Source organism: Talpa occidentalis, unplaced genomic scaffold, assembly GCF_014898055.3.
Source record: "Talpa occidentalis isolate TD23 unplaced genomic scaffold, MPIMG_talOcc4v2.1 talOcc4.2, whole genome shotgun sequence".
NCBI lineage: Eukaryota > Metazoa > Chordata > Mammalia > Eulipotyphla > Talpidae > Talpa > Talpa occidentalis.
The window spans coordinates 6,255,819-6,271,195 of record NW_023602073.1 but is presented as its reverse complement, the minus strand read 5'-3'; the positions used below and the strand labels follow the sequence as shown (position 1 = coordinate 6,271,195).

General features: G+C 49.6%; 1 protein-coding gene across 2 annotated transcripts in view; it reads right to left on the bottom strand.

Annotated features, from left to right (window-relative positions):
* Nucleotides 1–13,700, bottom strand: part of GMPR (guanosine monophosphate reductase) — a 49,862-nt gene extending 36,162 nt beyond the window's left edge. The window contains exons 1-3 of one of the 2 annotated variants that reach the window (XM_037518901.2): nt 13,560–13,700; nt 4,917–5,036; nt 2,298–2,381 (exon numbers count right to left, since the gene is read on the bottom strand). In XM_037518901.2, coding sequence (XP_037374798.1) covers nt 2,298–2,381; nt 4,917–5,036; nt 13,560–13,646 — 291 coding nt within the window. In that variant the 5' untranslated portion in view covers nt 13,647–13,700. The other variant, XM_054698328.1, reaches the window with a different exon arrangement.
* Nucleotides 13,701–15,377: the final 1,677 nt, after the last annotated feature.

Here is a 15,377-nt window from a genome sequence, read left to right as displayed (position 1 = left end):
ATAAATAATGACGGCATAGCAATAAAAACCAAAAACAAAATGTAATCTTAAAAAGCTGTGGACTGGGCCTCCTTGGTGGTGCAAAGGGTTAAGTCTCAGCGCTGTGAAGCTGTCCACAACTGCTGCAGCACAAGTTCGATCCCCTGCAAGAGAGGTGACCTACATGGCGCAGCAGACCTCTCCTGTCTCACCTGCTGCTCCCCTCAGCAGTGTATTTCTTCAGTCTGCATGTTCTGTTCCCCGCTCTGTCTCTGGTGACTCCTCTCACTCCCCACACACCTCTGACCTGCACCCCAGTTCTTGTATGCATAAATATTTAAAAAACAAAAAAAGCAGTGGACTATGCAGTTACGGTCCAACCACAGATGATGTGATTATAGAAAAGAACCTCTCCCCCACCCTACAGGCAATGAGGAGGCATCACCGAAGCACCAGGAAGAAAAGCAGGTGTGTTCTACTGGGGCTTTTGTTATTTTCAAACTTTCCCCTTTTATATACCAGCTTTAGTGAGCTATAATCACAAACCATACAACTCAACCACTTAAAGTGCTGGGTTCAGCCTCAGTTATTCAAATTATTATTCAGCCTCAGTATTCATTCAAATTTGAGCATCCATCACCACAATTAATTTTAGAACGTTTTCACGGCCTCCCCCTGCCAAAAAAAAAACCAACTCTTCCACACCTCTCAGGCCTCACCTCCCAACTCATGCCCCAAGCCTCCCATCCCACCAGCTTTAGGCAACCTCTCATCTATTTTACGTGTCTTGAGGCTTGTCTATTCTTGACATTTCATGTAAATAAGATTATGAATGTGGCCTTTTGTGTCTGACTTTTTCACTGAGCAAGAGGTTTTCAAGGTTCCCACCTGGTGCCTATGGGTGTGGCAAGAATCAGTATTTTGCTTTTTATAGTGGAATAATAGTCCATTGTATGGATATACCAGATTTTGTTTATTCACTCAACCGTGGATGGCCATTTGGGTTGTTTTTACCTGCTGGCTGTTATGAATCATGCTGCTGTGAGCATTTGTGTACGAGCTTTGTGCGGACATCTGCTGGGTCTATGCCTAAGACTGGAACCGCTGAGTCATAGGGTAACTTATGTTTGGCCTTTGGAGGAACTGCCAGACTGTTCTCCAATGCTGCTGCACCCCCATCCAACCCTGCCAGCAATCTGCCAAAGTTCTCATCTCCATCTCCACACCAACACTTGATACTCTCCGTCTTTTTGATTATAGCCATCCTAGAGGATATATTGTGTATTCAACTCCAAAACAACTGGTAATTAGATGTTTTTTTTCTACAATCAAAATGCAACAGGCTACTTCCCAGGGAAAGGGGTGGTTCCAGGTTCCCTGCCCCACCCTAAGGAGGGGTGGAGCTGAGCAGGGGGAAGTTAGAGAGGACAGGACTGGGAAAGAAGGGAGATTAAGGAGGAGGCCTGGAGGAGGCACATGGAGCAGAAAGACATGTGAAGAAGCCATGGACTTGTACCAGGAACTTGGAGGACATGGAAGGAGGAACCTGAAAAAGATGTGGGTGGCTGACAAGGGGAAGCTGACAATGTCAGGCTTTGCCTTGACTTGGGTTCTGATTTTGCTCTTTTCCTTCCAGACTTGCCTGGCCCCTTCTGCCCCTATCCTATGGGCCCGCACCAGGACGCTACTTAGACTTGGGGCAGGCTTTTGGGCCTCAGCGGTCCTGCTTTGGGTCAACCTGCATGGCTGGGCATTTGCCCCCAAGGAGATGGGTAACTTTGGAAGCTTGATTTGGAAACTATATTCTTTCTCTTCTCTCTGTTGCACTAATTATTGCACATTAATTGTATCAAAGTTCTTTTCCATCGAAGTTTTTATACACTAGAACATGTTGCATCTTTATGCAGCAGATAGCAGAACCCATTCAGAGCAGGCAGGTTTGGAGGCCCTGGGGTTCCCCGCCTCTGCCCTGTAACAAAAAGGCATGTTCAGACTGTATGCAGCCCCCAACCCCATCCATCATGGGAAACACAGGTGTTGCTCAAGCACTCAGCTGTAACACTTCACCTTTCAAGGCAAAACCAAAACCCCAGATCGTCCTTACAAAATATGATACAGAATGGTTTTCTCGGCATTTCCCTGGCACTGATGAAATGGGGGCCACTGCTACACCCTCACCACCACCCTCCCCAGCTCTCTTTCAAGACTGCATGCCTATGTATCTGCTATGCATCCCAACCCTCTTGAAATCCCTGTGTATTTCCTCTCCCTACCCCCCTCCCCAAAAGATGTAATTCATAACCAGGATGCAGTCCTACCGGCAGGCATTCTGGGTGATTCCCGGCAAAGAGCTTCCAGTCATCCAGGGTATAATGCTTATGAATGGCTGTAAACATGGCATGCTAGGAAACAAAACAGCACTGTTAGGAGGAGAGATCAGGAGCCCTACCCCTCCCTTCCTCCATCTGGAGGGGTGATCCAACAAGACAAAAGCTTTGGTGTTCCTGCCATTCATGCTTAATCTGTTTTGAATACGCTCCTGGAAGCCAAAAACAGACAGAGGTGTAACTGGTGAAATCACAAAACCGGGTTTTCCATTCTGAGCTGATCAGACATCCCTGCATTCAGGATTTAGACGCCTCTGCCAGGAGGTAGGGGAGGGCCCCTGAGCTAGGCCAAGAGTAGCTCCCACTTAAGAAGGGTTGCCCAGAGGCAGAGGCCAACCCAAAAGAACGTCAGTTTATACCTGAAAGCTTTTCTTTGTGATCACAATCGAAACATTTCTTCCTATAAATTAAACCCAGCAGGCAGTCGGTATTTCTGGGGGAAGGAATTATATAAATTATAATCCCAGATGGCTGGCTAGCTGACATTTATTGAGTGCCTACTTTGTGCAAGCACTTTACATACACTGGTTCTCAGAACAAGTTTGCACAGTAATATGAGCTTCCAGGGCAGATATGGAGCTTAGCAAATTTAAACTTAAGAAAGTTAACCACTGCTTGGCCAGGATGGCGCAAGGCCAGCATCACACAAGTCAGATTTCGGAGCTCAGGGCCACGCCTATCATTTTTCTGGGCCAGTTTCCCCATCTACAATTTCCCATTTTCAGGCCTCCCTGGTGGCCTACGGCTTAAGTCTCAGTGCTATCACCCCTAAGACCTGAGTTTGATCCCTGGCCAGGGAGCTGACCCACATACGGCGCAGCAGACCTCTCCTGTCTCTCCCGCTGCTCCCCTCAGCAGTATATTTCAGGAGATCTGCCTTTTCTGCTCCCCACTCTGTCTCTGGTAAATCCTTTCACTGCCCCCACCCCTGCACCTCTGGCCTGCACCCCAGTTCTTTTATGCAATACATAAAATACAATTTCTCATTTTAGGAACTTATCAACTTGCAGCAATTCTGGGGATGCTAGAAATAGAAGAATCAAGGATCTGTGTCTCATTAATAAGGGATCTTTTTTTTTTTAAGATTTTTATTTATTTTATGCATATAAGAACTGGGGTGTAAGTCAGAGAATCAGGGTGGGGGGTGAGAGGATTCACCAGAGAGTGGGGAGCAGAACAGGCAGAGCTACTGAAATACACTGCTGAGGGGAGCAGCGGGCGAGACAGGAGAGGTCTGCTGCGCCATGTGGGTCAGCTCCCTGGCCGGCTGGAGATCGAACTCATGCTGCAGTGGCTGGCAGTAGCTTGACAGCGTTGTCTTTAACCCCTGCACCACCAGGGAGGCCCTAATAAGGAATCTTTCTTATGAAAATGGAACAGCATAGCAAGTTCCAGGTTTCTCATGGACTAATAATCTGACAGGGGACTTAATCAAGGCTACTCACTGCTCCCTGATTCCACCCACTTTTATGCTAACTCATAATCCATTAGTAGCAATGGTTGATCACAGAGCAGAGCATGGAAAAGAGGGCAAGAGGAAACAAATTCCTCTAGCAATTTATCAGCCTCAGGCCCAAAGCTCAGTGAGGACTGAGGACTGTAGGACAATCCAAGGGATGGTGGAGGCAGAGATCAACCTCTACTCCATTTTTACCATAATTTGTTGAAAAATCACAAGTTAATAATGAACCCCAGTTCCTCCTAAGGTTTTGACTTGCTCACGGGGAAAAGCTCTTTCAACTAATTGCATTTATTTTCTCACTTGGCAGGCATCATCAACGCAAACAGACACACACCCCCGTGCACATAAGAAGCAAACATTTCACATCCAGGTTGCCCAAGGCTGTAAGGCCTGCAGCAGCATGGATGGATAGAACTGCCCATCGATGATTTATCCTTTATTTTCCCAAAGCCAAGATACTAGCTACTCCCTTTATAGGAAATTGGGCTGGTAATTGATCAAAAGGGACCTTGAGCTTATATTATTACTCATCAAGTTCAACTTGGAGGTAAATCTCTTATCCTCTAGTCAATTTAGATTTGATTCTCGGCTCTTGTGTCTTAAGGCCAGTCACCCACCCTCTCGCTTTCTGACTCAGTTTCCCCAACTGTAAAGGTCCCAGCGAGTGGACTTGTGACATTATATGTATTATATCCAGTGCTTGGCACCTAATGGGTGTTTTCCACATGATAATGTAGTAAGTGCCACAGCACCAGTGGCACACGAAGCAGTCCTGACTTAGTTTCAGAGGCGCCGTGACTCTTATACTTCTCTGACTTTATAACATGGCACAATGTCTGATTTCTTTTTATAGCTCCGATTTCCAAACTCTCCTGGGCATTTTCAAGGAAGAAATGGATGCAGTTCTGGTCTAGACACTACAGATACTCTCATCAAAAAGGAAAGAAAAGGAGGGAGTCGCCAGCAACCGCCAGACTCACAGCTGAGCAGTGCAGTTGCAGAGAAGGCCCCTGGCTCAGAGCAGGGCAGCCTCAGCTCCTGATAACCTGCCCAGAGTAACAGCAGGTGGTAAAAGCCCGCCCTCCTACCTGTGACATCACCACTGCCATCTCGAAGGTCCCCACGGTGTCCATGTTGGCCACGATGATGGGGATCCCTGAGTAGGTCTGCTTCGAGTTCCGAAACGTGAAGGTTCGCTCCAGATCCACCTAATGGCAGGAGGAAGAAAGACATGCTTAGCTTGTCATGTGGTATTTGCAGTATTTCTGGTTTAGAGCCAGCGGGAAGTCTAGAAAGGGGAAGAGTATGTCTCTTGGTCCAGATTGCCCAGGGGCTGTTTCAAAGACAACAGAGTTCTTAAGGAAACCAAGTCATGGGTTGCTATCCAGAAGAAAGAGCTTAATTTACCTCCTTAGTTCCTCAGGTGCCAAGACAAGGCACTGGTTATTCTGCCATCAAGCTGAGTCTCGAACTGAGAAGCTCCCTGCTTCAACAGTCTCTGCCATCCACCCTCTATCCCCAGTCTAGTCCTAAACACCCACATACATGTGATCTTTCTCCACTTCCAGGCAATCGTGGGATGGTTCCCCTCCAGGTAAAATCCATTCCACCCTTTCCTGCCCACCGCAGACAACCCTTTCACCGTCTCCTCCTGCCACAACCAGAAACTCTGAACAGTGAGCAGCAACTATTCTACCTCCTCAGCTGTTTTTTTTTTTTAAAGATTTATTTATTTATGCATACAAGAGCTGGGGTGCAGGCTAGAGATGTGGGGGGTGAGAGGATTCACCAGAGACAGAGTGGGGAGCAGAAAAGGCATATTGAGTGAAATACACTGCTGAGGGGAGCAGTGGGCGAGACAGGAGAGGTCTGCCGTGCCATGTGGGTAGCTCCCTGGCCAGCGGGTATTGAACTCGTGCTGCAGAGGCTGTGGACAGCTTCATAGTGCGGTGCTTAACCCCTTGTGCCACCAGGGAGGCCCTCCTCAGCTGTTTTATAAGCATCATTCACAGAGCTGGAGAGAAGTATATTGCTACCATGTGTCTCTGCATAGAAAAACCTGTTCCTGTGACTTGCAAATACCTGGAGGGAGAGCCCTCCAATTCTACTGTAACTCTTCACTATCCACTATCAGGATCCAGAACAAGAGCTAGGCCAGGAAAAGTGGACTCGGTGAAAGCAGTGTGCAGGGCCGTGGGCTCGCCAAGATCTAACAGAGTCAAAATCATTTCTTTGACCCAGGGCAGATGCCTGGTCTGTATGTTCACAGATCCACTCCCCTGCCTGGCCCTGTTCCCCTCTTCTCAAAAGGGGGCCACCTCCTGCAGGCTCCACTTCCCAAGGTGGTTTCTGCCTGGGTTCAGCCAGTAGGGTCACAGGGTTGGAAAGTAGAAGGCACTGGGGGAGATAAGGGTAGGGAGGCATGGGCATAGTCGGGGTGATTCTTCCAGACCCTCAGTGCCTTGGCCTACATGGCCTCGGTTCCAGCTTTTTTTTTTTTTATGATTTATTCATGCATACAAGAACTGGGGTGTAGGCCGGAGGTGTGGGGAGATGAGAGAATTCACCAGAGACAGAGTGGGGAACAGAACAGGCAGATCTACTGAAATACACTGCTGAGGGGAGCAGCGGGCGAGGTAGGAAAGGTCTGCTGCGCCATGTGGGTAGCTCCCTGGCTGGCCGGGGATCAAACTCATGCTGTAGTGGCTGCGGATTGCTTCATAGGTTGCATTTTTTTTTTTTTAAAGATTTATTTATTTATTTATACAAGCACTGGGTACAGTCAGAAGCGCGGGAGGGTGAGAGAATTCACCAGAGCCAGAGCGGGGAGCAGAACAGGCAGACTGACAAAATACACTGCTGAGGGGAGCAGCAGGCGGCAGGAGAGGTCTGCACGCCATGTGGGACCCTTGCTGGTGGCCGGGGATCGAACAGGCGCTGCAGAGGCTGCGGGCAGCTTCGCAGCCCAGCGCTCAACCACTGCGCCACCAGGGGAGGCTCCATAGGTTGCATCTTAACCCCTTGTGCCACCAGGAAGGCCTGGTTCTAGCTTTTAGAATGATCTCAGAGTGGGACTCCAGTAACATACCTCGCCCCTTTTGCGAGAAGCTTCTCGCTGTTGCCACCTCAACTTCTAGGTCCCTCCAGATCACACTTTGGCATCTCAGGACGCCAAAATTGCATTCAATTTCCAGTTTTAAATATTCAGCACCGTTTGGTTCCTTGACTGAACCCTGCTGGATACAGACCAAAGTGGGTGCCTCCCCGAAGGAGAATGCGTGGAAAAGCACAGCTATGAATGTACTGCTTCTGAAATAATGTGAACCTACGTTAATCCTGACCTCCCGAGTATACCAGCAATAACGGTGATCATCTAAATCCTTCCTTTATTCTTTTGCGTCTGAGCCAACTTTCACTTTGCACCACAGACACCGCAGGACATTTTGCTTTTCCAGGTCTCTGTCTTCTCCCCACCCGGCTCTGCTTGCAGAAGGCCTCCTGGGCCGGTGATGTCATGATGGTGACTGCTCTGTCCTCCAACTGCAGCCAGCCAGGGAAATGAGACATTGTAACTGCATGATCTGCGCAGCTGCCCATTCCTTTCCCACTTCCTTTATTGCGATTCTCAGAGTTCTCCTTCAGAGAAGTGAGTCATTCCTGTACCCTGAAAGGTAACTGTAAGGGTCTATTAGTTGCAACCTTCTGTGCCACTAACTGGCCCTCAAATATTTTGGCTTCACAGGCTTAAAATTGATCAGATTCCTCAGTGTCAGATTACTGTTCCCAGGATGCAGGGGAAGAGCTGCTGCTCTCACCAGCTGAGCTTCCAGGGGGGTTTTCTGGCCCTCCCCAACCTATCAGCAGTACACAAAAAGCAGCCCTTGCCACAGAAGGGGCTGGCCGTGACCACGAACTGTCCCTCTCATGTCTAGCCTGCTCCATACAGTAGATTCTTCACAATTCTTAATTCTACAAATGAGAAATAAAATTATCTTCCCCAACCTTAACCTTATTCTCTCTCTCTCTCTCTCTCTCTTTCTCTCTCTCACACACACACACACACACACACATACACACACACAACCAGTTGTTTACTGAGACAGATAAGTATTTTCAGCAGTTCAACCTCCCAGGAACAAAACTTGGCATTGAATCTACCACAGCTGGTGAATGCACCAAATAAAGCACCTCCAAATTCCCTCTCTGCTAAGCCTGACTTAAAACAGAACATGGAGCAATTCTCTCCACCCCCCCCACACACACCTGAAACACCATGTTTCTGCTGCTTTCTAAACACGTCACACGTCAGTCAGTCCTCCAGGCCCACACGTGGGAGCTCAGAAGCACACATGGCGGCCCACCTACCACATTCCTAAATACTTGAGTGTTGTGAGTCAAGTTACCAAGCTGCTACATACATTTTGTTCCTTCCTCCCTCCTTGACAAACACAATTTCATGAATCATGTGGAAAGCACTGGAACATAGTGTCATGGGTATCCGCATGATAAGCCACACACACACACACACACAGTCCCACAAACACCTGCCTTGTGGCCAATCTGAGGTTGGAGGTGAGTACAACAGCCGCATGGAGGGCCCCGGGGCAAACACACCCCAAGAAGAGACCCAGGCAAGTCTTTCAATGAGCTCCATTTCATCTGAGCAGCACAATTCAGGAACCTGAGTCCTAGACATGGTTGAGAGGGACAGCACCACCCACCAGTTTGGTCCAGTGAAGACAGATAGCAAGACTGATACCACCAGGGGGCCACAAATGGGCTCAGGGCCCCAGCCCCTTTAGCCTTGATCTATGGATGGTACCGATGAAAGCTAATACTTTATTCATTATCTGTCTCCCCTGTAGATGTAAGTCTAAGGACAGGGTCAAAAAGTCAGGTCCTCTGTGTAGTCCCTCTGACTCAAAAAGGGAGGAAAAAATTGAGGTTTGGCTGAGGGCCAAAAATAAGATGTGTTTGGGCCCCAGAGCTTTTTCAGGGCAATGTGGGGGGTGGGGGGTGGGGGGGGTGACCTGACCAGCCCTGGAAGCTTCACCTTCAGTTGCCAGGACTCACAGAAGTTGCACACTGGCAGAGAACCTGGGTTCAGCATGGAAAGGGCTCCCAGGCCAGTCCAGGGCATGTGTGTACACCTCACAGCCATCACCACCACATGATTTCCAAAATACACATCCCCCACTATGAACAAAGCAGAACCCTGTGTGGGAGGCCATGTGTGTTTGTTGGTGCATCTCCTAGGTGACTGATGCACTCATAAGAGCAAGTCTAGCTCGTCAAACCCTCTATCTTTACAAAGCAAAACTTACAGAGGCTGTTATGGTTTTGTTGGGGGCAAAGAAGGTCCTGAACAAACGCCACAAATAGGTTTTAGGGACCCCACCCCCACCCCAGACCAAAGAGAGCCAAGACACCAAGGACTACAAATCCCATAATGTCATCACCACCGAAGGGAGGGCTGGGAATTAGGGTGGAGTTAAGCAGCCAGACATGTGGGCCTTGGTGGGGTGGGGTGGGATGTGGGGGGGTGGGGGGTGGAGGGGTGGCTTGGTTTTCACCAGCTTTTAGCATGCTATTGGGGTTCCAACTCAGCGGAACTGGTAGGACGCATTCAACAATTCCTCTCTCTTTCTCCCTGAGTTATTCCTTTCTTCATTTCCCCTTTTTGTAAATAAACCCTTTATTAACCTATTTGTGTGTGCCTGCAGTTGAGTCTCATTATAAGTCCCCTTGAAGCATGCGGGTGAGGACCCACAGTCAGGCCCCCATTTCACTTTGGGGTTCCCTGTAACAGTTTGAATTGCATCTCTCCAAAAAGATGATGTGGTCCCCACCACAAGCACCTGTGAATAAGACTTTACTTGGAAGAGGGTCTTGGTAGATGAGGTCACGAGGGTGGGCCCAATTCCAACATGTCGAAGTTTCTTATAAAAGAGGAAATTTGGACACAGACACAAAGAAAGGGAGAGTCATGTGGGCATGAAGGTAAATATTGGAATCATGCATCTCCAGGCCCAGAGACACCAAAAGGCTCCGTGGAAACAACCAGAAGATAGGAGGGTCCTGGAAAAGATATTCTTGCCAGCGCTCAGAAGGAATTAGTCCCATGATCTGGGACTTCCAGGCTCCAGAACAGCGACACAATCAATGTCTGTTGTCTAAACCACCCAGCATGCAGCACTTGATCACAGCAGCTCCAGGAAATAAACGCAGTGTCAAGGTAATGAAATAATTAGTGCAGAGCCTGGACTAAAACCCAGGTCTTCTTTGTCAGCCCCTCCACTCGGCCAGGATCTCCTCCACCTTGGTCTACCTGCTGTGGATCGCTGAGGCTGGACCCGACTCCCTGGAGCACTGGCGAACAAATAACTGGAGTTTTCAGGAGACTGAATATTCATGTAGAATCTTCCTGCCTTAGGGCAAGTGGTCAGTTTTTTGCTGCAAATGCTCTTCACTGACCCACTTCTAAAGTTGTGGTTGCATTAGAAGTTAAAAAAAAAAAAAACTTACTGGCTTCAAGATGAGAGGTGGGGTTCAATGAAGGAAATTGGGGAGTCACTGGTGCTTTGGAGGTGGGTGTGGTGATGGTAGGTGTTTGTAGAGGTGTGACCCGACACCCCTGACACACATACAGTGTTGTAAATCAATGTTCTCATAAAAACACTATAAAAAAATAAGATGAGGAGGCTTTCCTGGTGGCACAGGGTTAAAGTCTCAGCACTATGCAATTATCACCAGCCACTGCAGCCTCAGCTCAATCCCCAGGCAGGGAGCTACCCCCATGGCGCAGCAGACCTCTCCTGTCTCGCCCACTGCTCCCCTCAGCAGTGTATTTCAGTCAATCTGCCTGTTCTGTTCCCCACTCTGTTGCTGTCGAATCCTCTCAAACCCCCTGCACCTCTGGCCTACACCCTGGTTCTTATATGCACAAATAGAAATACATCTTTAAAAATAATAATAATAAAAAGATGAGCCCAGAAGGTTAAAACCAGAAGGAACCTAGGGAAGAAAACACTCTGGGGGTGAGGCAGACAATGATGTCAACTGCTCAATATGTCAAATAAAAACATATGTCTTGCCTTAATCAATAAACAAGTCTTGGGCTCTGAAAACATTATCCAAATGCCCCCATGTAGCCCTGCGGCACTTTATTTTTATATATTTTTTTAAAATATTTATTTATTTATGCATACAAGAGCTGGGGTATAGACCAGCGATGGGGGGAGGGGGCGGTGAGAGGATCCACCAGAGACAGTGTGGGGAGCAGGACAGGCAGACTGACTGAAATACACTGCTGAGGGGAGCAGCAGGTGAGGCAGGAGAGGTCTGCTGTGCCATGTGGGTAGCTCCCTGGCTGGGGATCGAACTCCTGCGGCAGTGGCTGGGGAGACCTTCGTAGCACTGCGTCTTAACCCCTTGCGCCACCAGGGAGGCCCTGTGGGACTTTATTCCTTTGTACCAGGGACTTGTGCCACTATGGGTACCTGTGATGGATGGACAGGTGGGAGCGGACAACCTCTGCTCTAAGCACAGAACAGCCACCTGCCAGTTCTCCCTGTTGGCTTCTAATTCATTTTATGTCATGCTTGTGGAGAAGCCCTTGTTGGAGTACATAAACCGCAGAGTGGAAGATCACTTTGCCTTTCCCTTGACTGCCTAATGATCCAGCAGCAGCCTGGCTCATTGCAAACCTGCTGCAATTATAAAATCTTGTCCACAGTCAAAACTCTCCCCAGCCAGACGCTTCTCTCCTTTGTGTTTTCTCTCCCGGGGCCACTCAGATCTACAGCCTGGTTAAGATCAGCCAGCTTCTTAGTTGCACGAAGTGTTACTTCATGAGGGGACATATATTTTAGGTTTCTATCTGTGCAAAGAAAGTTTTCACCTGCCTACAAGAAATTCCAGGCAACCATAAGCAAACTGAGGAACATGGAGAGGCCGAACTAGATGCCTCAATACCACTGAAGCAGGCAGTCAGATGAGGGGTAGCCAGCCAGGCAGCTGAACCTTTAAGGGCACCCACTGGAAAGGCAATGCTAGCATTAACTCAGGTTTCCAGAACCCACGCCAGCAAACTCCCACAGAAGTAAAAACAAGAAGACATTTTTCAAGGGCACAGAGGTCTCACTCCAGCATGGACTTGTAGATTGCAAGGTGCCCTTGGAAGCTCGGCCAACATTAATGATCAGGCCAAATTATGAAATCCAATGATGCATGATGTCATACTATTCCCTAGGAAAGAATAATTCATCCTATTGCATAAATTTCAAATGTTTTCCTTCTCAAGATGTTTCCCGGGTGAAGAAAAACATATCCTCGCTTTAAATGCATCATTCTTCTTAAAAGTTAAGCTTCTCTTTGTGAATTGTGAATAAATATTTAAAGAATATTGAGGCCACCAAATATTGAGTCTCGGAAGCCTCACGTGTCATCTTGGTCTGGCCTGAGGCACTGGCCAATGGCCAGGACCTGCCCTCCAAATGGTCTTTTTCGTCCAAGATTTGGCCTGTTCTTTTGCACCTGAAAGACCTCCCAGTTATGGGTGATAAGGACTAATTCTTGACCCCTGGGCTCCCCTGATCCAGTCGCAGGCTCCAGCTGGCCAACCAGCCCGCTTGAGAAAGTGACTTGCTTCTGGACTTTGGCTAAAGTGGCTTAATTCCACTAAGCCTTCAGCTGGCAGCTCCAGGCACTGCAGTTAGGCCTGGCCACAGGCAGGCAGCCTAATCCTTCCCTGAGGAGCTTTATTCATGATGCGTGGGGCAGCGACGACCCCAGGTGTGCAGGCTAGGCTCCAACCTCCAGACTCAACCCAGTCTGCTCATCTTCCTCTCCAGCTCCCTGCGGACTAGACCTGACCAGGGTCACCAGGACACAGCACTCCAGGGACTCTGCTTTCTGGGCAACGAGTTTATCCTTCAGAATTTGACCTTCCTCCTGTGGGCCAGGGCAGGCCTGCGCCCTCCCCCAGGGCTACTCAGTCCAGTCTCCACCTGTTCCCAGGCTTAAACTTCCCTGGGCAGAACCAGCAAAACTGCCCCAGGCAACCGCTTCCTCTCCCAACCCCCATCCTTACACCTGCACCCACATTGTCTCAGGGTCTCTAGGACCCGGGTGGCCTGAGGCTGTCAGTAGGCGGGGTGTCCCTGCTTAGGGGTCCCCAGCCTCTCTCCAACCAGGCCACTCACTGAACGCGCAAAGTAAACCCTGAACTTTTGCCCTGGAGCTTCAGGCATTTTAAAATTCCGCTGCTGAACATGCCCTGGTGTCAGGGCAGCGCAGGTCTCCGCACTGAGAGGCATTGCCAAAACCACCAGGATCTTGACTTGCTTTTCCTCCCCCTTCCTACCCGGGCGCCACTGCGCCTTCTCCTCCGTGCAGGCACCCCCACACCCCTCCCCAAGCTGTCTACTCCGCCGGCCACCTGCGCTCTGCCCCTCTGCGCTCTGGCTCCAGCGCACACTTCCCTCCTGCCCACCCAACCGGACGTATCTCGAATTTGAGGCCCGAAATGGGGCCCTTAAAAGACACCTCCGGTCCTGGCAGGGACCCAGAGGGCTCCCCCTTTTCCAGGGGGCGAGCCAAGCGGGCCAGCACCCCTACCCGCCAGCACACGCTGGGACCGGCTGGGTCACCACCTCCCGCGGCTCTGCAGCCTGCGCCCCGAGCCCCGGTGGAAAGGTGCCCACCCCTTTGCGGCCTCCCAGGGGCCCCACCTCGGACCGGCTCTTGAGGCTGCTGCGCTTGGGTCGGAGCAGGACATCCTTGAAGTCCAGCTTGAGGTCCGCATCGATGCGGGGCATGGTGCGGAGGGTCGCGCTCGGCCGTAGCGGCGGCGCCAGCAGCTCCTCCCTGCAGCGCCGGCGCGGGGTGGGCGCGGGGGCGGGCCGGGGCGGGCCGGGGCGGGAAGGGCGGAGCTTGGCACCATCCCCAGCCTGCGCAGGGGGCGATCTGGGGCGCCGCGCTGCAGCCTCTGCGACGTCTGGGCACACGTCTGGTGCACACTCTCTTGTCTGTCACCGAGGCTCTCCATAGGGAAGAGACTTGGCATGTGACAGCCTTACTCAAAGAGGCCACTCCTTGAAAGGTTTTACTTCTTTAATTTGAAACTCCATGCGCCTGGCCAAGTGCTGAGTCAGTCCTCCTGTTATAGGGCAGGGAGAGGGGCAGCCCAAACCCCGCAAACCTGCCTATTCTAAATGGGTTCTGCCATCCGCCGCATCAACACAAAACATAGGAGACTTTAATGGGAAGGAACTTTAATTAAACTAGGAAACAATACAGGAAAGGCAAAGAATCTAGCTTCTAAATGAAGCACCCAAAGTGACCCGTCCCCTCGTGGGTAAAAGTCCATCCAAATGGGATTGGCCCAGAGCAAGGCCCCAAAGCCTGCCACAGTCTAAAGCATCTTCCAGTGGGGACCCACAGAAAAGGGTCAGAAACAACCAGACAAGCCTGGAAGGAAAAGAGCAAAATCAACATCCAGATAAAAGCTGCCATTGTCACCTCCCCACGGGTCTCACCCACATCTGTGTCACCCCGTCCACGACCAAAAGACAAGCAGTTTCTTCACGTGTCTCTAGGCTCCATGCGCCTCCTCCAGGTCTCCTGGCTCCATCCTGCTTCCTTCCTTCCTCCGTCTCCTCTGCCGCTTCTCCACTCCCTGCTCAGCTCCACCCTCCCTTGGGTGGGGCAGGGAACCTCCCCCTTTCCTGGGGACCACCCTGTTGCACTCCTGACTTGCCAAGAAAGTGGAAGCTCTTTGGGAGCTGAGTAGAATTATAAGGAAAGGAGGTAGGAAGGTGAGTCTATTTGGCTGCGAGGGGGTTGTGAGGGCAACTTTAGGATTTCCTTTGAATTTCTGAATCGGTGGCTTAGATGGCTTGAGTAAAATCTGTGAAGTCTCTGGTCAGCACAGATTCTACGATTTAGAGTCCACAATGAGGGTTACTAGTGGTGGCATTTGTTTTGTTTTGTTTTTTTAAAATAAATTTTATTTTTATATTCCCCATACAATTGCAACCCCCTTATTTTGACCCCAAACCCTCCGCTCCCCGCCCCCCACCCCCCCATAGAGTGTCTCTGGTTCATATTTGTTTGTCGATTTTGATTTTCACTTTCTTATAGTTATTCATTTTCCTGGTCCCTTATTTAAGTTTTCTAGATTCCTGCTATGAGTGAGACCAGGCATTTGTTTTTTAATGCATTTGTTGACCTTACCAGAGCCTTTATTATAGGCTAAGATTGCGTTCAGTGCTTGGCCTGCAGCTTCTCATCCAACGCTCAGAACAGCCCAACAAAGAAGGAGGAGTTTTGCATGTAAGGAAAAGAAGGCTCCTATAAAAAGAGTCATTTGCCTAAGGTCGCAATGAAGTTAAATACACATCTCTGAACTCTTAAAACCTCTTATCTTTTGTTCTGGGTCATGTCGGCCTAGCTGGAAACCTCAGTTTTTTCCTAGATGAAAAAAAAGAGTTGATACTATTCTCCTCCAGGTTTTTGTGAGAATTAAATTGTAGGGGTGTGTGTGTGTG